Source organism: Lucilia sericata, unplaced genomic scaffold (genome assembly GCF_015586225.1).
Source record: "Lucilia sericata isolate MDLA Ls3-8-SP2 unplaced genomic scaffold, ASM1558622v1 Contig000285F_arrow, whole genome shotgun sequence".
Taxonomy (NCBI): domain Eukaryota; kingdom Metazoa; phylum Arthropoda; class Insecta; order Diptera; family Calliphoridae; genus Lucilia; species Lucilia sericata.
The window spans coordinates 256,002-281,926 of NW_023994310.1; the positions used below are offsets into that span (position 1 = coordinate 256,002).

At 29.6% G+C, this 25,925-nt stretch overlaps 1 protein-coding gene across 1 annotated transcript; it reads right to left on the reverse strand.

The window, feature by feature from the left end:
* Positions 1–3,712: 3,712 nt before the first annotated feature.
* LOC119603245 (ubiquitin carboxyl-terminal hydrolase 32) lies at positions 3,713–24,990 on the reverse strand. Its single transcript, XM_037955224.1, is given in 19 exon segments — positions 3,713–4,404; positions 7,103–7,873; positions 7,932–8,117; positions 8,175–8,404; positions 8,464–8,630; positions 10,137–10,807; positions 14,425–14,807; positions 14,875–15,180; positions 15,250–15,427; positions 15,429–16,240; positions 17,696–18,055; positions 18,118–18,390; positions 19,871–19,939; positions 19,942–20,041; positions 20,101–20,294; positions 20,354–20,582; positions 20,648–20,924; positions 20,988–21,222; positions 24,402–24,990. Coding segments are annotated over 19 exon segments (5,778 nt in total). The 5' UTR covers positions 24,460–24,990; the 3' UTR covers positions 3,713–4,125.
* Positions 24,991–25,925: the final 935 nt, after the last annotated feature.

Genomic DNA, 25,925 nt, shown 5'->3' on the forward strand with positions numbered 1-25,925 from the left:
AGAATAGGCTATAGACTACACTATAGAATAGGCTATAGACTAGATTACAGACTAGACTATATACTAGATTATAGACTATACTATAAGATAGAATAAGAATAGGCTATATATTAGACTATAGACTAGACTATAGACTTGGCTATATACTGTAGACTAGGCTCTAGACTAGGCTATAGACTAGACTATAGACTAGACTATAGACTAGACTATAGACTAGACTATAGACTAGACTATAGACTAGACTATAGACTAGGCTGTAGACTTGGCTATATACTATAGACTAGGCTCTAGACTAGGCTATAGACTAGACTATAGACTAGACAATAGATTAGACTATAGACTAGACTATAGACTAGACTGTAGACTAGACTATAGACTAGACTATAGACTGGACTATAGACTAGACTATAGACTAGGCTGTAGACTAGGCTATAGACTAAACTATAGACTAGGCTATAGACTAGACTACAGACTAGGCTATAGACTAGACTATAGACTAGGCTATAGACTAGACTATAGACTAGACTATAGACTAGGCTATAGACTATACTATAGACTAGGGTATAGACTAGACTATAGACTAGGCTATAGACTAAGCTGTAGTCTAGACTAGACTATAGACTAGACTATAGACTAGGCTATAGACTAGGCTATAGATTAGACTATAGACTAGGCTATAGATTAGACTATAGACTAGGCTATAGACTAGACTATAGACTAGGGTATAGACTAGGCTATAGACTAGGCTGTAGGCTAGACTAGACTATAGACTAGGCTATAGATTAGGCTATAGGCTAGGCTATAGACTAGACTAAACTATAGAATAGGCTACAGACTAGACTAGACTAGGCTGTAGACTAGACTATAGACTAGACTATAGACTAGACTATAGACTAGGCTATAGATTAGACTATAGGCTAGACTATAGACTAGACTATAGGATAGACTATAGACTAGACTATAGACTAGCTATAGACTAGACTATAGACTAGACTATAGAATAGGCTATAGACTAGACTATAGAGTAGGCTATAGACTGTAGTCTAAACTATAGACTAGGCTGTAGACTAAACTATAGGATAGTCTATAGACTAGAGTGTATAATAGGCTATAGACTAGACTATAGATTAGACTATAGACTATACTATAGACTAGACTATAGACTAGACTATAGACTAGACTATAGACTAGACTATAGATTAGACTATTGACTAGACTATAGACTAGACTATAAACTAAACTATAGACTAGACTGCAGACTAGACTATAGACTACACTATAGAATAGGCTTTCAGACTAGACTATATAGTAGATTATAGACTAGATTATGGACAAGATTATAGACTAGACTAGTCTATAGACTAGGCTATAGAATAGAATATAGTAGACTACAGATTAGCCTATATACTAGGATATAGACTACACTACAGACTAGGCTATAGACCAGACTATAGACTAGACTAGGCTATAGACCGGACTATAGACTAGACTACAGACTAGACTACATACTAGACTACAGACTAGGCTACAGACTAGACTACAGACTAGACTATAGACTAGATTTTAAGGATTTTAGATAACTTTAATAAAATAATGATATTCATACTCACATTGCTACTAATTTGACTACAATTTTGTTTTTTAATTAAATAAAACATTATTTTTTCGGGTTAGAATTTATCTTTTAAATACTGTAAAGCGTTTTTTTTTTTAATAATATATTAATAAATTTTCATCGTCTTCACTTTGATACTTTTCATTAATAAACAGCAATAATATGAATAATTTATTATGTATGTTTCTTGTTAATTTCTTTTAAGGAATTTGCCTTAAATTAATTATTTTTTTTTTTAATATTTTCCCTTTATGCTATTTATAGACATTTTTTCTTAATATTTAATAATAAAATAAAAATAAAGTAAAATTAGTTGTAGATTTTATTATAAAAAAATATTTAAAATATTATTTATTACACACATACACAAAAAATGACATAGGTTTTTTTAATTTGTTAGAAAAAAATGGCGTTGTTTATGAAAAATATTATATATACCAATGACTAATTGTGGTTAATAGCTAAAGAAGCAAAATAATAATAAGAATATTAAAGCCTTAAGATTGCAAACTTATAAAACTTGTTTTATATAATTAAATTTTGCATTTTTCAAAGTTTTGAGTTATAATTCAAAACTTTAACTGTTTTCCTAGTGTTGTTTTAGCTATTATTTGAAGTTTTCTTTTAATTGTTTTACAAAATTTATTTTTAAATTTTTTTCTAATTACGATTTTTTAAAGCAGCCATATTTTGTTTCTTATTAATTAAAATATCATTATTAAAAAAAAATATATTAATTAATCTTTTTACTTTTGCAAATCTGTGTGAGAAAAGTGTTTTCACTTTTTAGTTGGTAACATTTAAAGAAATATATTCACAAATTCGGAGAAAACCAAGCAGAAGTAACAGTTCAATTAAAAACTAACATTATTTTAAATTAAAATCTGTTATTTTTGCGAGATTTCATACAAATTCCAATGTTAATTTCATTTTCACATTTATTCCTCAATATCCCACCATTTAGTTTTATTTTCCTGCTTATTTACTTTAAAATAATCTGATCTGGCAGCTCTATTATCACTTTTAAAACACGCGTTGTTTTCATTGGCTGTCAGTAATGTATGCTAGTATATGTGCGTTTGTGTGATTTTCTTTGTTTTGTTTTTCTTGCTTTACTTATGAAACACATTTTGATTGGCTGTTGAAGCAGACATTGTTTTGTTGTTGTTTATTATTATGCTTTTGATTAGTGGATATTTGTTGGTAATTTTTCTTGAAGTAACAGCAACATTGTGATGAACTTTTCTATAAAAAACTTGTTTGCATTTTGACGATGATTTCTATAGAAAAGTTGTTTATATTGTGATGCAGTTTTCTATAGAAAAGATGTTCATGCTATCAGGACCAATTCTATAGAAAAGTTGTTTACATTGTGATGATCGTTATATTAAAATGTTCACATTGTAAATTACTTTTCTATAGAAAAGTTCGTATTATGCTGAACATTTCTGTAGAAAAGTTGTGGATATTATGATGAACTTTTCTATAGAAAAGTTGTTCATATTATGATGAATTGTTCTATAGAAAAGTTGTTCATATTATGATGAATTGTTCTATAGAAAAGTTGTTCATATTATGATGAAGTTTTCTATTGACAATTTATTCACATTTTGATGAACATTTCTATAGAGAAGTTCTTCACATAGTGACGATGTTTTCTATTGAATTGTTGTGTACATTATTCCGATATTTTAACACAAATTCTTGAAACAATTTTTCAAAATTTTACCAACTAATTTATAAACCATAACAGATTTGAAAAAAAAAATGGATTAATTAGTTTTCAAATATAAAATTATATCATTGTTTATAATAATATTAAATAATTTATAAATATCTTTAGTATCAGATTTTGTTTTAAAACCTTTTTATAAGTTTTCTATTACGTTTTGATAAATTAAAGAAAATTAGTAAATATTTGTATATTATACAACAAAAAAAAAATATGTATGCATTTGTTAAAAAATATGTATATTGCACTTAAGCAGACATAAATATAGAATAATATTAGTTTTTTGTTTAATTATACAACGAAATAACACCTAAACTAAAATAAGAAGAAAAAAAAAAAATAATAAAAATAAACAAAGAAAAAAACCTAAATTCGACTAATATAATTTATTTATAACATATTATAATGATAATAATGTATAATTAACAAAACATAAATAAAATTATATAATAAACATAATAAATTACACATAATTATATAAAACAAAAACCATTACTTCCCTCCCTGCTTCCACACTTTAATGACAATATTTTTGCTTAAATTTGCCAAAAATTTCGTTAATTTTTAACTTCACACTTAATTTTCTTTACTGGTTTTTCTTCTTCATAAATTTTACAAATTAAAGTAGAATTATGTTTAAATATATATAAAAAAAAATTAACATACCTATAAATTATATAATAATCACAATTTTTAATTATACGCTCAGCGTGTGTTTAGTTGTTTTAAATTTCATGTTTGTTTTCTTTTAACCAATTTCTTACCTTAAACTTCAATTTTATGTTATTGTGCACATTTTCTTCAGGTCATTATCCGTTTCATCATTTTCTATTATACCCAAACCACCATTTGGTATTGTCTTTCCTTCAATATTTGGCAAGTAGGGTTCATAGTCTAATCCCTTGCGTTCGTAGAAAAGTAAATATGCAGAGCTGGGATCAATGTTGGGTTGACTGGATATTTCACGACATGAACTGTCATTATAACAATACCATGAACCGTTGGGGTTGGCGGCATAAGAAACATAATGACCACCATTTAACATGCCAGAATGTGACTGAAAACAGAAATAAAAATGATATTAGATAAGATTTCCTTATAAAAGTTTAATACAATCTAATGAATTTTTCCTAAAGAAAAGTTCATCATAATATGAACAACTATTCTATATAAAAGTTCATGATAAAATGAACAATTTTTCTATAGAAAAGTTCATCATAAAATGAACAACTTTTCTATAGAAAAGTTCATGATAAAATGAACAACCTTTATATAGAAAATTTCATCATAATATGAACAACTTTTCTATAGAAAAGTTCATCATAATATGAACAAGTTTTCTATAGAAAAGTTCATCATAATATGAACAACTTTTATATAGAAAAGTTCATCATAATATGAACAACTTTTCTATAGAAATTTCATCATAATATGAACAACTTTTATATAGAAAATTTCATCATAATATGAACAACTTTTCTATAGAAAATTTCATCATAATATGAACAACTTTTCTATAGAAAAGTTCATCATAATATGAACAACTTTTCTATAGAAAAGTTCATCATAATATGAACAACATTTCTATAGAAAAGTTCATCATAATATGAACAACTTTTCTATAGAAAAGTTCATCATAATATGAACAACTTTTCATCATAATATGAACAACTTTTCTATAGAAAAGTTCATCATAATATGAACAACTTTTCTATAGAAAAGTTCATCATAATATGAACAATTTTTCTATAGAAAAGTTCATCATAATATGAACAACTTTTCTATAGAAAAGTTCATCATAATATGAACAACTTTTCTATAGAAAAGTTCATCATAATATGAAAAACTTTTCTATAGAAAAGTTCATCATATTATGAACAACTTTTCTATAGAAAATTTCATCATAATGTGAACAACTTTTCTATAGAAAAGTTCATCATAATATGAACAACTTTTCTGCAGAAAAGTTCATCATAATATGAACAACTTTTCTATAGAAATTTTATCATAATATGAACAACTTTTCTATAGAAAATTTCATCATAATATGAACAACTTTTCTATAGAAAAGTTCATCATAATATGAACAACTTTTCTATAGAAAAGTTCATCATAATATGAACAACTTTTCTATAGAAAAGTTCATCATAATATGAACAACTTTTCTATAGAAAAGTTCATCATAATATGAACAACTTTTCTATAGAAAAGTTCATCATAATATGAACAACTTTTCTATAGAAAAGTTCATCATAATATGAACAACTTTTCTATAGAAAAGTTCATCATAATATGAACAACTTTTCTATAGAAAAGTTCATCATAATATGAACAACTTTTCTATAGAAAAGTTCATCATAATATGAACAACTTTTCTATAGAAAAGTTCATCATAATATGAACAACTTTTCTATAGAAAAGTTCATCATAATATGAACAACTTTTCTATAGAAAAGTTCATCATAATATGAACAACTTTTCTATAGAAAAGTTCATCATAATATGAACAACTTTTCTATAGAAAAGTTCATCATAATATGAACAACTTTTCTATAGAAAAGTTCATCATAATATGAACAACTTTTCTATAGAAAAGTTCTTCACAATATGAACAACTTTTCTAAGATTTCCTTATAAAAGTTTATTTCAATCTAATTAACTTTTCCTAAAGAAAAGTTTTTCTATAGAAAAGTTCATCATAATATGAACAACTTTTCTATAGAAAAGTTCATCATAATATGAACAACTTTTCTATAGAAAAGTTCATTATAATATGAACAACTTTTCTATAGAAAAGTTCATTATAATATGAACAATTTTTCGATAGAAAAGTTCATTATAATATGAACTCCTTTTCTATAGAAAAGTTCATTATAATATGAACAACTTTTCTATAGAAAAGTTCATTATAATATGAACAACTTTTCTATAGAAAAGTTCATCATAATATGAACAACTTTTCTATAGAAAAGTTCATCATAATATGAACAACATTTCTATAGAAAAGTTCATCATAATATGAACAACTTTTCTATAGAAAAGTTCATCATAATATGAACAACTTTTCTATAGAAAAGTTCTTTGCAATATGAACAACTTTTCTATAGAAAATTTCTTTGCAATATTAACAACTTTTCTATAGAAAAGTTCTTTGCAATATGAACAACTTTTCTATAGAAAAGTTCAACATAATATGTATAACTTTTCTCTTGGAAAGTTCATCATAATATGAACAACTTTTTTAAGGAAAAGTTCCTCATAAAATGAACAACTTTTCGATGGAAAAGTTCTTCACAATATGAACAACTTTTCGATGGAAAAGTTCTTCACAATATGAACCACTTTTCTATAGAAAAGTTCTCCACAATATGAACAACTTTTCTAGAGAAAAGTTTTTTACAATATGAACAGCTTTTCTATAGAAAAGTTTTTTACAATATGAACAGCTTTTCTATGGAAAAGTTCTTCACAATATGAAAAACTTTTCTATAAAAAAGTTCTTCTTAATAGCAACAACTTTTCTATAGAAAAGTACTTCTTAATATCAACAACTTTTTTAGAAAAAAGTTCTTCATAAAATGAGCAACCTTTCTATAGAAAATTTCATCATAATATGAAAAACTTTTCTATGGAAAAGTTCTTTACAAATTGGACATCTTTGCTATGGAAGAGTTCTTCATAATATGAACAACTTTCCTATAGGACAACATTCCCTAAAACATTAATCATCTATCTTAACTTATTCTCCTACTTACCACAACAGCATATAATTTATATTTCGGATCAAATTTATCTTCACCACTTTTCAGTTTATGCTGATGAAAATCTTCAAATTCACCATCAATTATTGGGGTCTTAGTTAAACTGGTCGATATTAGACGTTTCCGTCTAGTCATTGTACGATCACCCTCATTCTTACGCAAAGTATTACCCATTATTGAGGCATTATCTAACATTTTATCTGAACTTTCTTCATCATCTAAATCATCTGAGGTGTTGAGGGGTAAATTATCATTATGGGTATTGCTAGGATTTTGAGTAGGTATAGTTGTTGTAGTTTTTGTTGCACTGTTGGCGGTGTTGTCCTCAACAATATTACTACAGTCGTCTAAAATTTGAGTATGATTTGAGTGTAAATTCAGCAAATTATTAACTTGATCATTTAAAGATAATTGAGCCTCTTTGGTTAGACCATTAAGAGGTTTAAGATTAGCGTTTGTGTTGTTAGGTTTTAGGGCGGTGGAGTTGTTACTATTGCCATTGTTTGGAGAGTGTGTAGCAGTAGTTGGAGTTTCTAAGGCTTTATCATTTAATGTGTTGGTAGTAGTATCATCTTTTTCACTAATGTCGCTTAATGTTTTAGAAATATCATTCATTTCGAGTAGTTCTTTGTGTCGTAATATAGTTTCCTGAGGCACAGCGGCCAAATAGGGAGTTGGATCGAAATTATCAAAAGGAAAGTGCACCACTTTTTGGGATTTAACCCATTTATTGTTGACACAATTGAAACGTTTCAAATGCACAATCTAAAAGAAAAAACATTTCATTCTTATCATTACTTCAATCGCCTTAAGTTCAACTTACCAATATGGGTGGTAATTTCCAAATTTGTAATTTTTTAGTGGCTGGTTTTTTACCCTTACAATGACTGCAATGATACCATTGTTCCAATTTCTCTTCCGAGGTAAATGCTTTCAAACAATGATTTAAGTCTACCGGTTCTATTTGTTCTTTACGACATATGCTCACCGTATCATGATCCACCCAAAGCTAAAAATAAACTTTACTTTACAAACGATCTCATAAACAATTCAAAACAAAACCCACCCTTTCCAAAGTACTTTGATAACGCAAATGCAATGCTGTAGGATCCCAATCTATGGCTATGGTAAAATGTTCTGATGTATTTCTAGTAGCCAGCGGTTGTTGTGTTGTAGAGTGTTGCAATGGCAAAGAATCTCTGTCGTTTGTGGTATTTGCGAGGGATTTTTTATTTTCTAAATTAGGCAAAGAACCTGTTGTATATTTTGGCATCATTTTGGGTGTAGAGGCATTACCTTTAAAAGGATTTTATTATTAATTTCCTATTTCTTCTAGGATTTTAAAGAACACTTACTTGTATTTAAGCTGCTGCTAAATAAATTTCCTTGTAAAACATAATCATTATTGCAGGGTATTTCACAGCCACGACAAAAGTTAGACCAGGGACATAAAGCACATGTTAGACCATCATTTTTAACGGCACGCAAGGAAAAGGGAAAATCATAACCCAAACTATCGTCACTGGAAAAAAGAAAACAAAAAGTTGATCTTGATCCGCTCTAGTTTGTATGAAAAGATTGCTCTCGTACTGATCAACCCTTTCACCGAAAAGTTGCTCTTGATGAAACCAAAGTTCATCAGAATGTGAGAAAGTTTTCTGTAGAAAAGTTCATCACAATATGAGCAACTTTTTTAAAGAAAATTTTATCTTAATAAGAACAACTTTTCTATAGAAAAGTTCATCATAATAAGAACAACTTTTCTATGGAAAAGTTTATCATAATATGAATAACTTTTCTATGGAAAAGTTTATCATAATATGAATAACTTTTCTATAGAAAAGTTCATCTTAATAAGAGCAGCTTTTCTATAGAAAAGTTCATCTTGCTAATAAAAACAACTTTTCTACAGAACAGTTCTTCATGATAAGAACAACTTTTCAATAGAAAATTTCTTCCTAATTAGAACAACTTTTCTATAGAAAATTTCTTCCTAATAAGAACAACTTTTCTATAGAAAAGTTTTTCAAAATAAAAACAACTTTTCTATACAAAGGTTCATCTTAATAAGAACAACTTTTCGATAGAAAAGTTCATCTTGATAAGAACAACTTTTCTATAGAAAAGTTCATCTTGATAAGAACAACTTTTCTATAGAAAAGTTCATCTTAATAAGTACAACTTTTCTATAGAAAAGTTCATCTTGATAAGAACAACTTTTCTATAGAAAAGTTCATGTTAATAAGAACAACTTTTCATAGAAAAGTTCATGTTAATAAGAACAACTTTTCATAGAAAAGTTTATCTTTAAAAGAACAACTTTTCTAAAGAAAAGTTAATCATAAAGTTGTTCTTATTATGATGAACTTTTGTATAGAAAAGTTGTTCTTATTATGTAGAACTTTTCTATAGAAAAGTTGTTCTTATTATGAAGAACTTTACTATAGAAAAGTTGTTCTTATTATGAAGAACTTTACTATAGAAAGTGTTTCTTATAATGAAGAACTTTTTTATAGAAAAGTTGTTCTTATTAAGATGAACTTTTCTATAGAAAAGTTGTTCTTATTAAGATGAACTTTTCTATAGAAAAGTTGTTCTTATTAAGATGAACCTTTGTATAGAAAAGTTGTTCTTATTAGGAAGAACTTTTCTATAGAAAAGTTGTTTTTATTTTGAAAAACTTTTCTATAGAAAAGTTGTTCTTATTATAAAGAACTTTTCTATAGAAAAGTTGTTCTTATTAGGAAGAACTTTTCTATAGAAAAGTTGTTTTTATTTTGAAAAACTTTTCTTTAGAAAAGTTGTTCTTATTAGGAAGAAATTTTCTGTAGAAAAGTTGTTCTTATTAGGAAGAAATTTTCTATAGTAAAGTTGTTCTTATCATGAAGAACTTTTCTGCAGAAAAGTTGTTCTTATTAGGAAGAACTTTTCTTTAGAAAAATTTATATTTTTAAGATGAACTTTTCTATAGAAAAATTGCTGTTATTTCAATTTTCCTTTAGAGAAGTTGCTCTCTTTTTGAACTTACCAATCAGCCGCATGATTTGCTTGATCCGTTGATGCTGGCAATGGACTTAACAGACGACTAACCTGTAGCCAAACCGCACAGTATAAGTCCTTGTTAGTGCCACCCTCCAAATTGGGTATAATCAAAGGCACACCGAAAATGCTGGGGCGAGTTTTATGATGTGATAAGAAATAACTATCCTGACGTGTTATCTTACGATGTACGGCCATTAAATATTTACCAACTTTATAGTGTTGAGAAGGAACTCTTGAAAAAATACCATTGCCCAATGTTTGTGTATCAGCAGTATTCGAACCAACTGCGGCGGAAGGTAATGAATCATTTAATTCTTGTTGCAAGAAATTTTGACGATTAATTTCCGCTTCCATTAAACGTTGAGCATTATTTTCATCAGCCGAGGCATTCAAACGACAAGGGCAATCGCTCATGCGTCGCAAACCTTCACACATGGAAGCGTCTGGCTCTGAGGAATTGGTGGTGTTAAGATTTGTTAATGGATCACAAGTAGAACTTTCCATGGAATTTTCACCGGAATGTGTAGCAGTAACCGAAGAAGAGGAACAAGTATTGACCTCAGTGGCATGTAAAAGCTTAGAGGTGGATATATGTTTTTGTAAAGTGCCACCATTGACAAAAGTATTCTCTGGACTACGACTTATATGGGGTGTTTGCTAAATAGCATATACATATATATAAAGGAAGATTTCATTATAGTTATACTGGCATATAATGGATAGATAATAATAATGTTATTTAGTTAGCAAGTGTGCTTTGGATTATAATTATAAAGGCAGCATTTAATTGATTAATTAATAATTCGAAATTTTAAGCCAAGTAAGGTGCTTTAAGCAGATTAAAAGTGAGAGTTACAAAAAAAAAAGTAGGCAACACACCACAAGCACATTTGCTAGAACCACAACCTAAATTATAATTAAAAGGCGCAGGATATAAAAACCAAAGAAGAAGAAGGATAGAGAATAAACTAAAAGGTCCAAAAAAACAAAAATATACTTTTACTACAAAATAATCGTTAAGGGTAATGCTAAAAACAAAATATTTAAACAATTAGAAAGGTGCTGGATTAAAACTATTAAACAATTATTGCTACAACAAAGGATTCTATATAATTATAAGTTTAAAAAAGAAATTTTAATTAAGAAATCAAATAAAAACTAACAAATGTACAAGTTTTAATTTAAAAAGAAAACAGTGATGAACAAAGAAAGAACATTTTCATAGAAAGTTGTTCACAAAGTAATGAACTACTCCATAGAAAAGTTGCCTACAAAGTGTTGGAAAGTTGTTCGCATTATAAGGAACTTTTCTATAGAAAAGTTGTTCCCATTATAAAGAGCTTTTCTAAAGAAAAGTTGTTTATATTATAAGGAACTATTCTATAGAAAAGTTGTTCACATTATATGGAACTTTTCTATAGAAAAGTTGTTCACTTTATAAGGAACTTTTCTATAGAAAAGTGGTTCACATTATGATGAACTTTTCTATAGAAAAGTTGTTCATATTATGATGAACTTTTCTATAGAAAAGTTGTTCATATTATGATGAACTTTTCTATAGAAAAGTTGTTCATATTATGATGAACTTTTCTATAGAAAAGTTGTTCATATTATGATGAACTTTTCTATAGAAAAGTTGTTCATATTATGATGAACTTTTCTATAGAAAAGTTGTTCATATTATGATGAACTTTTCTATAGAAAAGTTGTTCATATTATGATGAACTTTTCTATAGAAAAGTTGTTCATATTATGATGAACTTTTCTATAGAAAAGTTGTTCATATTATGATGAACTTTTCTATAGAAAAGTTGTTCATATTATGATGAACTTTTCTATAGAAAAGTTGTTCATATTATGATGAACTTTTCTATAGAAAAGTTGTTCATATTATGATGAACTTTTCTATAGAAAAATTGTTCATATTATGATGAACTTTTCTATAGAAAAGTTGTTCATATTATGATGAACTTTTCTATAGAAAAGTTGTTAATATTATGATGAACTTTTCTATAGAAAAGTTGTTCATATTATGATGAACTTTTCTATAGAAAAGTTGTTCACAAAATGACGAACTTTTCTCTAGAAAAGTTGTTCACAAAATGATGAACTTTTCTCTAGAAAAGTTGTTCACAAAATGATGAACTTTTCTCTAGAAAAGTTGTTCACAAAATGATGAACTTTTCTCTAGAAAAGTTGTTCACAAAATGATGAACTTTTCTATAGAAAAGTTGTTCACTTTATAAGGAACTTTTCTATAGAAAAGTGGTTCACATTATAAAGAAATTTTCTAAAGAAAAGTTGTTCACATTATAAAGAGCTTTTCTAAAGAAAAGTTGTTCATATTATAAGGAACTTATCTATAGAAAAGTTGTTCACAAAATGATGAACTTTTCTATAGAAAAGTTGTTCACAAAATGATGAAATTTTCATGACATGTTGTACATCACTTCTTTATTCTTAATCGCTCATTATTGTTTCAAATTAAAGAAAAAATATAAGAAAAAACTCAAAACTAATTTAACAAAATTCTATACAATTTTTACAACCAAAACCACTACAAATTAAATAAGTTTTTTTAAAGAAGGTATTGCTTTTTTTAAAACAGATTTTGTATTTAATATTTACGTCGGTTAAAGGAAAGAAATGAAAAACATTCTTTTGCCAAAAATTTGTGTTTTTTTTTGGAAAAATGTAGTTAAACTTCCAGATATTTTGTAAAAGGCACTTGGTTTGTCTTTAGCTTATTTAACAAATATATTGGCTAATATTAACAGAATTGCGTATTTTGCGTTATTTTTTTTAAGGTTTTTTTCTTTTGGCACACAATGACAGACAGCAAAGCCTATACAATATTGCGTTTTCAAATAAAACAACAACAATATGTAAATGTCGGTAAAGAAAGTAATTAAATATTAATGATGCAACAAAGAAGAAATAGTAAAAACTGAAAATCTAGAAGAGAACTAGAACTGGACTAGAACTGAACTAGAACTGTACTAGAACTGAACTAGAATTGAAATAGAACTGAACTAGAACTGAACTAGAACTGAAGTAGAACTGAACTAGAACTGAACTAGAACTGAACTAGAACTGAAGTAGAACTGAACTAGAACTGAACTAGAACTGAACTAGAACTGTACTAGAACTGAACTAGAATTGAAATAGAAATGAACTAGAACTGAACTAGAACTGAAGTAGAACTGAACTAGAACTGAACTAGAACTGAACTAGAACTGAACTAGAACTGAACTAGAACTGAACTAGAACTGAACTAGAACTGAACTAGAACTGAACTAGAACTGAACTAGAACTGAACTAGAACTGAACTAGAACTGAACTAGAACTGAACTAGAACTGAACTAGAACTGAACTAGAACTGAACTAGAACTGAACTAGAACTGAACTAGAACTGAACTAGAACTGAACTAGAACTGAACTAGAACTGAACTAGAACTGAACTAGAACTGAAATAGAACTGAACTAGAACTGAACTAGAACTGAACTAGAACTGAACTAGAACTGAACTAGAACTGAACTAGAACTGAACTAGAACTGAACTAGAACTGAACTAGAACTGAACTAGAACTGAACTAGAACTGAACTAGAATTGAACTAGAACTGAACTAGAACTGAACTAGAACTGAACTAGAACTGAACTAGAACTGAACTAGAACTGAACTAGAACTGAACTAGAATTGAACTAGAAATGACCTAGAACTGAACTAGAACTGAACTAGAACTGAACTGAACTAGAACTGAACTAGAACTGAACTAGAACTGAACTAGAACTGAACTGAACTAGAACTGAACTAGAACTGAACTAGAACTGAACTAGAACTGAACTAGAACTGAACTAGAACTGAACTAGAACTGAACTAGAACTGAACTAGAACTGAACTAGAACTGAACTAGAACTAGAACTGAACTAGAACTGAACTAGAACTGAACTAGAACTAAACTAGAACTAGAACTGAACTAGAACTGAACTAAAATTGAAGTTTGCGAATTTTCACTAAAACTCCTTTTAATTCTAATCGCATCATTAACATTTAAAATAAAGAGAATTGTCAAATTCTCTACTTTCTTACATTTACAAATGTTTGAGAGAGTATTGAAAAAAAAACAAGAGTAAAGAGAAGTAAATGTCAATATTCTTAAAAGAGACAATATTAAATACATAAATGTGTTATTTTGCCTTAAAATAGTAGCCATACCTTGAAGCATAATAAATTCTGGGGCATGCACATAGTGTTTCCAAAGCACCGCCTTACCTTCGTTGCGACATGTACATCATCGTCTTCAGTTTCATCATCATCGTCATCGGCCAGTGACATATTACAACGTATATTCTCGAAATTATTATGATGTTGTTGCTGCGATCGTGTGGAAGTTGCAGCCGGTATATTAGTTGTTGTTGTTGCTAGAGAATTTGTAAACGAGGTTTGTTGTTGCTGTGTTGGCAGTGTTGTATCATCAAAAGAATGTTGCTGCTGCTGCTGTTGTGTGTGATGTAATTGATGATGTTCAATGCCTTCTGTATTAAGATTATTTATGGAATTTATTTGATTATTAGATGAACTATTAGTTGTATTTGTAGCGTTAGTAGTATTTAATAAAGTCAAGGAAGAATATGAATCATAAGCTGTTAACATGGCTGAAATTTTAAACATTATTTTAGGAATGATATGTATTTTAGTTTTGTGAGAGTTTTTCGTATATACCTGAACTTCTTTGTATATCTTTTAAACCTTTTTCTATGTTAATACCCAAAGTAGAACTTGATCTCGAACGATCGGCACATTCTTCGGGTAATTGATAGACATATAGTTCTTTGGCTGAAGAAGGTTTAATTTTCTCTTCGTCGGGAAATGAGTGTCGAATTTGGGAATTCCAAACTTCACAGATTAACATAAAATTAGGATTTAAATAACACAAAGAGGCTAGTTTACGTTTTAAATCGTAATACTTGGATTCTGAATTTAAACGTAAACCATATTTGATAGGCACCGAACCATCTAATAATATGACTGTAAGAGTAAAACAAGTTTGATTAGATGTAAATAAAAAAAGTCTGGTAAAATCTCCCTCAAACTTACCCAAAACCTCAAAGTATATATAATTCTCTACCGGCAAAGGTAAACTTAATAAACTGAAGGGATCAAAACGCACCGATTCCCGGCCACAGCACATACAACTCACTTTAGATTTCAATTGGCCATAGAATAGATCTATGATAATAGATTGATTGCGTGCATGATGCTGCTGCCAAGCCTCAGGCCGCCACAATTTTATCTGGCCTTCCATTAGAGTCCTTTAATTCACTATAGGGTTTCTCCATTACCCGATTAAGATCTTCATGTAAAGCATCTAACAGCCACTCTAATAATTCTTGAGAATCATGCTGTCCGCCTCCCGCAAACTGGGGAGCATACCTTGTAACACACAACCGTAATTTTATAGGAGCCACCGATCTAGTGGTAGCACTCCAGACTTCTTTTAATAACTCTCCATATCTAGTGGCTAAATAACCTCTAGTGCCCAACTTATTGGTGGTATTTAGCTCAAACATATGCATATTATGACGAAAATACTGAGCTAATGGTTGTGTATTAAATAAAACCTGTAGAGCAGCATTCATAAAACAAGTATTTCCCAAATTATGTAAACCTGTAGCTCCGGGGGCCTGTACAGACATTATAGAGGATCTTGTTAAACGTCGATCGTTTAATGCCGTTACTCCCGTTTGTGTTAAAGACAAAGAACTCAATTCCTCCGGCCAAGTTTGATCTTTATTACGTATTTCCAACAAAATTTGATCATTATCCTTGATCATTAATTCTTTTAGTGTGACATTATCTTCTTCCAATAAAATGGCCGTATTATCTAAAGGACCAGCTGGTATATGCCACAAACGTATGTCTTCGGAACGTAGACGTAATTGTTCACAAAGAAAATTGCCTATTTGCTGTACAGTAGCTAAACGACTAAAGGCTGCGGTATAGGCCAGATAACGTTTAGGTGGCTGCAAAACACTGGAAGCGGAAATGGCCGCAAAACCTCCACCAGAAGCTAAAACACCATAGCCACCTAAAAACCAATCAAAAAAATCATTAATTGGCAATTATTTTCTATTAGAAAATTGTTTGCTGCGTTCACACGGTAACAGTTTTCTATAGAACTTTGTAGGCTGCGTTCCCACATATAGTTTTCTCTAAAAAAATAGGGTTGCTGCATGTCAAACATATGCAATTTTCTATAAAAAGTTTATTTGCTCTCGTTTACACGGACAATATATTCAATAGTTGCTGTGTTTACACAGACATAGTTTTATATAATAAAATTGTTTGCTACGCTTAACACAGTTATAATTTTAATAACAAATTTATTATTGTGTTCACACAGACAACACAGTTTCCTACAGCAAATAGTTTGCTGTGTTCACACTTAAACAGTTTTCCTTTTTGAAAATGTTGGACTGTTTCACACAGTCTCATAGTATTATATGAAATTTTTTTTTCGCACTAATAAAATAGCCATAGCCACAAAAATCAAATAGCCACCTACGCAACAAAAAATCAGTAATTATATTTTATAATACACACAAATTTTCTATAGAAATTTGCTGGTTCACACAATAGTTTCTCTAAAAAAAATAGGTTGCTGCATTCAACCATATGCAATTTTCTATAAAAAAGTTAATTGCTCCGTTTACACGGACAATATTTTCAATAGTTTGCTGTGTTTACACAGACATAGTTTTATATAATAAAATTGTTTGCTACGCGTTAACATAGATATATTTTCATAACAAAATTTATTAATGTGTTCACACAGACAAAGTTTCGTACAGAAAATAGTTTGTTGTGTTCACACATAAACAGTTTTCTTTGAAAATGTTGTCTGTTTCCACACAGTCTCATAGTATTATATGAAAAAAATGTTTGCTGTATTCACACTCACTTAGTTTTTATCGAAAATTTCTTAATATGTTTACAAAAACAGAATTTTCTGTAGAAAATTGTATGTAGCGTTCAAACAAACAGAATTCTCTATATATTTACAGTTTTATAAACAATTTTCCCAAAAAATATCTGCTGAGTTCATAAAGAAATGATTTTCTCTTAAATTTTTTAATGTGTTCACACGCATGATAGAATAAATGTGTTTACACACATACGGACAGTTTTTTTTTATAGAAAAATGTATGCTGCGTTCATACATATAAAATTTTCTCTAAAAAATGTTGTGTTCACACCAACCCAGTTTTCTATAAAGAAATTGTTTGCTACGTTCATTCAAGCACAGTTTTCATACAAAATTGTTGTCTGTGTTCATACTTAATTTTATCTGAAACTATGTTGGTCGTGTTTACAAGGCCATAATTTTCAATAGAATTAGCTTGCTAAGCAGTTTTCTCTATAAATTCTTTTGCTACGTTCACACATACACAATTTAAGAGAAAAACTGTGTAATTGTGCGTTCACATGTATAATTTTAGAAAATCATTTACTATTAAATATTTAGTTAAAATTTTTCACTTACCCGGTACTGCACCCCAACTATTAGCTGTTTGATTTTGTGGCACACTTTGATGCAATAAAATACGCACATTTAAAGGATACAATTCTAGCTCAACTTCCGAGGTATTAGGCGGTTGTATAACCTGTCGTGGCAAAGGTAAATTATCACCATACCAACGATTTAAAGCTTTCCACAAAGACTTGGGAACCAATTCAAAATCATGATTTTGTACTAAAGGAGTATCACGTTTCAAATGACCACCCTCACCGGTTAAAGTGCGTATATTCTTAAAAGGATTTGGTGTTACTAGATTAGTATTATCTATGGCACCGGGACGACAACCTAGATTACGTCCCGTGGAAATACCACTACTTGCGGAACCTTAAAAATAAATTTTATTCAATTAATAGAGATATTATTATGAAAAGTAAGGAAATATTTACCCATACTACAGTTATCGCTGGTTATACAGACTTCAACACCCACGGAATCCAAGGAGTTGGTATTAAACGATTCATCACATACCAAAGCCTCGTCTATGCCACAATTGTAGTTGGATTGTCGTTGTTGTGCCCCTGTATGTCTACAGTATTCACAGGTCGTTGAGATATTGTTGACATATTGCAGCCAGGTTATCCACCAATCTCGAGAAATTAAATACCAAAATTGTCCTACACGATATTTGCGTTTTTCCTCACGGTCTAACCAGCCTCTTACTGTAAAATGAAGGAAAGATTTTTAAAAGATAAAACTAATCTAGAACAGGACCAGAAATAGAACTGAACTAGAACTGAACTAGAACTGAACTAGAACTGAACTAGAACTGAACTAGAACTGAACTAGAACTGAACTAGAACTGAACTAGAACTGAACTAGAACTGAAAGAACTGAACTAGAACTGAACTAGAACTGAACTAGAACTGAACTAGAACTGAACTAGAACTGAACTAGAACTGAACTAGAACTGAACTAGAACTGAACTAGAACTGAACTAGAACTGAACTAGAACTGAACTAGAACTGAACTAGAACTGAACTAGAACTGAACTAGAACTGAACTAGAACTGAAAGAACTGAACTAGAACTGAACTAGAACTGAACTAGAACTGAACTAGAACTGAACTAGAACTGAACTAGAACTGAACTAGAAACTGAACTAAGAACTGAACTAGACTGAACTAGAACTGAACTAGAACTGAACTAGAACTAACTAGAACCTGAACTAGAAACTGAACTAGAACTGAACTAGAACTGAACTAGAACTGAACTAGAACTGAACTAGAACTGAACTAGAACTGAACTAGAACTGAACCAGAACTGAACTAACTGAACTAGGGAAACTGAACTAGAACTGAACTAGAACTGAACTAGAACTGAACTAGAACGAAACTAGCTACTAGAACTGAACTAGAAACTGAACTAGAACTGAACTAGAACTGAACTAGAACTGAACTAGAACTGAACTAGAACTGAACTAGAACTGAACTAGAACGAACTAGAACTGAACTAGAACTGAACTAGAACTGAACTAGAACTGAACTAGAACTGAACTGAACGAACTAGAACTGAACTAGAACTGAACTAGAACTGAACTAGAACTGAACTAGAACTGAACTAGAACTGAACTAGAACTGAACTAGAACTGAACTAAAACTGAACTAGAACTGAACTAGAACTGAACTAGAACTGAACTAGAACTGAACTAGAACTGAACTAGAACTGAACTAGAACTGAACTAGAACTGAACTAGAACTGAACTACAACTGAACTACAACTGAACTAGAACTGAACTAGAACTGAACTAGAACTGAACTAGAACTGAACTAGAACTGAACTAGAACTAGAACTGAACTAGAACTGAACTAGAACTGAACTAGAACTGAACTAAACTGAACTAGAACTGAACTAGAACTGAACTAGAACTGAACTAGAACTGAACTAGAACTGAACTAGAACTGAACTAGAACTGAACTAGAACTGAACTAGAACTGAACTAGAACTGAACTAGAACTGAACTAGAACTGAACTAGAACAACTGAACTAGAACTAGAACTGAACTAGAACTGAACTGAACTAGAACTGAACTAGAACTGAACTAGAACTGACATACTGAACTGAACTAGAACTGACATGGAACTGAACTGAACTAGAACTCAACTTGAACTGAATCGATCTTTTATCTATAAATTCAACTTACCAATATCATATTCCATATGACGACATTGAGGCCATAAACCAAATACTATATGACAAACTTCAAATATCAATCTAGAAATGGTTGTAATAATTTCAAACTGCTCTTAACATTCCACATCATAAAATCTTCAGCTCTCAAATTGACATTTAAATTTTCTAATGTCAAAGAGTCCTGGAAAGGAAATGATTTAAATCAAAGATTAAAAAAATAATTTTAAAGAAAGTACTTACCATATTTTGGTTATCCACACTTTTTAAAGTGGTAAAATTAACAATATCTTTTAAAGCTTCTTGTTTAGTTATATCTTTGTACATGTTAGCATTACGATTTTCTTTGGCCACAAATAATAGAACATTTATCATTTGTAAAGTTTCAAAATGGTTAAGAATACCATCACGATCCACATCAAAGATTTTGAAACAAACTGTGAGTAATAGGAAATAAAATTTAATATAAATTAGTTTTAAAATAAAAAACACTTACATCTGGTGCGTTCTACTCCCGGTCCACGACAAGCAGCACTGACACCACAACACAGTTCCTTAAAATCAATATGACCATCACGATTTTCATCAAAAGCATTAAAGAGACCTTGTAAAGCATTTTTTGGTATGGGAGGACTTAATAAGGGCCCCAGTAACTGCAGATCCAATTGACCATTGGGTGAGGAGTTCTTTAAACGCCAAAACTCTTTCTCCAAATCGCCTATATCCTATTTAGGATACAATTTTATAAAATTTTCAATTCATTCTCTATTAGATTACTCTAGTCACAAACCTTTTCTTCCAAATGTGTTACACCCGCTAAACTTTGATAAAATGTGGGTGTTTCTAGCTCTGAAGTCAAGCTTATACAATTATCAGATAATAACCATTTCGATAAAACGGTAGAAGAACGATTTTTTAAAATCCAGGCCTGAAATTGTTCAAAATTGATGCGATCTGTTTGGGAAAACAAAGAAACACTTTCGTAGGGATGTAAACTAATAGCCTTGGTAAAATCGGCTTTTAAAATATAAGTGCCATTATCATTGCAATATAGATTCCAAAGAAACCTATAGAAAGAGTTAAAAAAATCAAAAAAAATTTTCTATTAAACATAAAACAACAAAACTCACTTGGTTTTCTCTTCTTCAGTACCGCGTGTTATTAAAACTAAACCACATAAAAGATCTTTAAATGATATACCTTTTGTGGTACCACCACAAGCGGTATAAAGTAAATCTGTTACATTTGGTGGTACACCTTCACACAAGACATCTTGTTGGAATGCATTACGACTTAAATAGAAACGTCCCACACCTGCTGATTTCTTAAAAGCCTCTTTCAAACGTCTTAATTCGGATTCGGAAACTAAGGGCAAAAATCATCAATTAATCCTTTTAATAAAATATAAATTTATGATTCACTTGCACAAAATCTTATCTATAAATTATTTGTACTTTTTTTTTTTAAAAAAGTGTAATTTATTTATTGTTTTATTTCTAAATCTGTTGCCTTTATTTTTTTACAAATGTTATTTCATTTTTCATTTATTTGCTTAAACATTTCAAGTGGTTTGCAGTTGTTATTATTGTTGTATTAGTAAAGTATCACCGACGCAGACTAGAGATATAGAAAATTTATTAAATTTACATCTATAGTTTATTAGAGCAAAACGTATCGATGACGAAAAATATTCTAAAAAAGATAAATTATGAGAAACATAAAAATTCTAAGAAATTATTGTAAAAACGTGTTTTATTTGCTAAAGTCGATGACACTTACTGCATTATTAAATGTTTAATTAAATTTTAATTTTTGCAATGTTAGAACTGAACTGAACTAGAACTGAACTAGAGCTGAACTAGAACTGAACTAGAACTGAACTAGAACTTGAACTATGAACTAGAACTGAACTAGAACTGAACTAGAACTGAACTAGAACTGAACTAGAACTGAACTAGAACTGAACTAGAACTGAACTAGAACTGAACTAGAACTGAACTAGAACTGAACTAGAACTGAACTAGAACTGAACTAGAACTGAACTAGAACTGAACTAGAACTGAACTAGAACTGAACTAGAACTGAACAGAACTGAACTAGAACTGAACTAGAACTGAACTAGAACTGAACTAGAACTGAACTAGAACTGAACTAGAACTGAACTAGAACTGAACTAGAACTGAACTAGAACTGAACTAGAACTGAACTAGAACTGAACTAGAACTGAACTAGAACTGAACTAGAACTGAACTAGAACTGAACTAGAACTGAACGAACTAGAACTGAACTAGAACTGAACTAGAACTGAACTAGAACTGAACTAGAACTGAACTAGAACTGAACTAGAACTGAACTAGAACTGAACTAGAACTGAACTAGAACTGAACTAGAACTGAACTAGAACTGAACTAGAACTGAACTAGAACTGAACTAGAACTGAACTAGAACTGAACTAGAACTGAACTAGAACTGAACTAGAACTGAACTAGAACTGAACTAGAACTGAACTAGAACTGAACGAGAACTGAACTAGAACTGAACTAGAACTGAGCTAGAACTGAACTAGAACTGAACTAGAACTGAACTAGAACTGAACTAGAACTGAACTAGAACTGAACTAGAACTGAACTAGAACTGAACTAGAACTGAACTAGAACTGAACTAGAACTGAACTAGAACTGAACTAGAACTGAACTAGAACTGAACTAGAACTGAACTAGAACTGAACTAGAACTGAACTAGAACTGAACTAGAACTGAACTAGAACTGAACTAGAACTGAACTAGAACTGAACTAGAACTGACTAGAACTGAACTAGAACTGAACTAGAACTGAACTAGAACTGAACTAAACTGAACTAGAACTGAACTAGAACTGAACTAGAACTGAACTAGAACTGAACTAGAACTGAACTAGAACTGAACTAGAACTGAACTAGAACTGAACTAGAACTGAACTAGAACTGAACTAGAACTGAACTAGAACTGAAAGAACTGAACTAGAACTGAACTAGAACTAAACTAGAACTAAACTAGAACTGAACTAGAACTGAACTAGAACTGAACTAGAACTGAACTAGAACTGAACTAGAACTGAACTAGAACTGAACTAGAACTGAACTAGAACTGAACTAGAACTGAACTAGAACTGAACTAGAACTGAACTAGAACTGAACTAGAACTGAACTAGAACTGAACTAGAACTGAACTAGAACTGAACTAGAACTAGAACCGAACTAGAAGTGAACTAGAACTGTACTAGAACTGAACTAGAACTGAACTAGAACTGAACTAGAACTGAACTAGAATTGAACTAGAACTGAACTAAAACTGATCTGGAACTGAACTAGAACTGAACTAGAATTGAACTAAACTGAACTAGAACTGAACTAGAACTGAACTAGAAGAGTGATAGAACTAGAACTGAACTAAAACTGAACTAGAACTGAACTAGAACTGAACTAGAACTGAACTAGAACTGAACTAGAACTGAACTAGAACTGAACTAGAACTGAACTAGAACTGAACTAGAACTGAACTAGAAGAACTAGAACTGAACTAGAACTGAACTAGAACTGAACTAGAACTGAACTAGAACTGAACTAGAACTGAACTAGAACTGAACTAGAACTGAACTAGAACTGAACTAGAACTGAACTAGAACTGAACTAGAACTGAACTAGAACTGAACTAGAACTGAACTAGAACTGAACTAGACTGAACTAGAACTGAACTAGAACTGAACTAGAACTGAACTGAACTGAACTAGAACTGAACTAGAACTGAACTAGAACTTAAATAGAACTGAACTCGAAATGTAAGTAAAAATAAACTATAGTTTGTATTTTGTGCCTTTGTCATTCGTACATGAATTGACACTTTTAACTCTCTGCCTTAAAAAATAAACTGGTTTGTGTCTTTGCTAAATTGTGTTTCTTTCATGTTTTTTTTTTTTCATTATTACAAGTTTTCTAACAAAACAAATAAATGTCTGAAAAGTTCTCACATCTTGAAAAAGAAAATAAAGCAATTTCTTTTGTGACGTCACAAAAAAGAAATGGCAACAAAACACACAATTGAAGGATTAACTGAAAATACAAGAGAATTTTCTACAAATGAGAACAAAAAAAAACAATAACAAAAAGGCAAAAAATAAAAAAAAAACCCTAAAATATAACAACAACAAAAACAAACATTTCACAATAATTTACAAGTAAAAAAACTTTATTTTTAATAACTTTTTATAAGGTAATCTATAAAATGATTAAATAAAAAATAGAAAACAAAAACAATACCAAAAAAAAACACACTTTTAGAAAATACGAAAAAGCACAAAAAAGAAAACAACAATCGATAAAAAGAAAAGAACTCTTTTTAAGGCAAAATAACCTATTTCAATGACCCCTCCTCTTACTCTTTCCCCTCTCTTTTGTCTATAAAAAAAGCGAAAAAAAACTCCCACCCAATGTTAAGCAAAAAATAAAGAAAATTTATTACAATTATTATATTTACATAAAGATGTAATAGAAGGAAATTTCCACTTACCACGTTTGACTGCATCCTCATAATTAATGCAGGACTGTTTGGATTCTTTGGCACCCATAATGTACGAAGTTGTTTATAAAACCAAATGTTAATGGATGTTTCAAAGTGGGGTGTCTGCCTGCCTGCCTGCTGGCCTGCACTCTTAGCAAACTGCAATGGAATTCCAAAAGCGACGACACCACCACACTCTCTACTTGTCTACACTATATTCACTTATAGGCACTCACACTTTTATAAACAGTTTGAAAAATAATTAATAAAACTGCTTTATTAGCAGTTTACAAAAAAGGTGTTACAATACTACGACGTCTGTTTCTGTTTTAATTTTTTTTTAATATTTTCTTTTCTCAACCCAACCAAGTTGCCTCTTCTTAATTAATTTTGTGGGTTTTTTAACGTTTTCATAAACATTTTCAACACTTTTTATTATCTTATATTCTTTTAGTTACTTCTTTAAATTTATCTCACATTATTTTCTTCAATTCACGGTATTTTATTTGTGTTAAATTTAAGGAAAATTCTGAAAATTCTTTTGTAAAATCTTATGACTTTTTTCCAACTGCACAAAAAGAAATAGAATAACAATGACAATGATGGGAACAATGATGCCAGTGTAATGTGATAATTGATTTACAACCTTTAGTGCTGCCAGATGAAGATTTTTTTGTGTGAAAAGTGGAATGATTTCTTTTGATGGAAAAGATAATATTTTTTGGCATTGTTTAAATCTTATCTAATTCGTTATCTTAAGTTTTGTTGTTATATAAAATGTTAATATGTATAGTAATAACAATTCTAATAGAGATATTAAGAAATTATCGAACATTAAGTTAAAATCGATAAACATACACAGAAAGAAATGTTTTGTTTTAAAATAATGAACTAGCGATTGCAAGCAAAACAGGGGTGGAAAAGTGCAATATTATATATAAATTAAATACTAGAAAAACCGTTATATAGTAAAATAAATTAATATATTAAAATAAAAAACTGTTATGCTAAATGTTTTTCCTGAAAATGTTTAATAAACATCTTCTATAGCAGAATTTTATTACAGTAAAAAATCTCATATACTATACATAATAAAATAAAAAACTAACAGTAAAAAACTAATGTTTTCCATAAAAACAATTCTTACAAAACTGTTTAATAAACATCTTCTATAGCAAAACTCTTATATAACAAATCTTTTATATAATAAACTGTTATACTGAAAATTTTCTATAGAAATAATAATAATAATAATAATAATAATAATAATAATAATAATAATAATAATAATAATAATAATAATAATAATAATAATAATAATAATAATAATAATGTATTAAAAATAGTTTATAACTGTTATAAAAAATACTTCTAAAGAAAAAACTGATCTATTAAAAAACTGATCTATTAAAATTACTGAATAGTTCTACAGTAAAAAAAAATCATATACATATTATATAGTGCAAAAAACTCTTATACTTAACATATTTAGATAAAAACCTGTTTAAAAAAAATCTTTTATACTATTCAAAA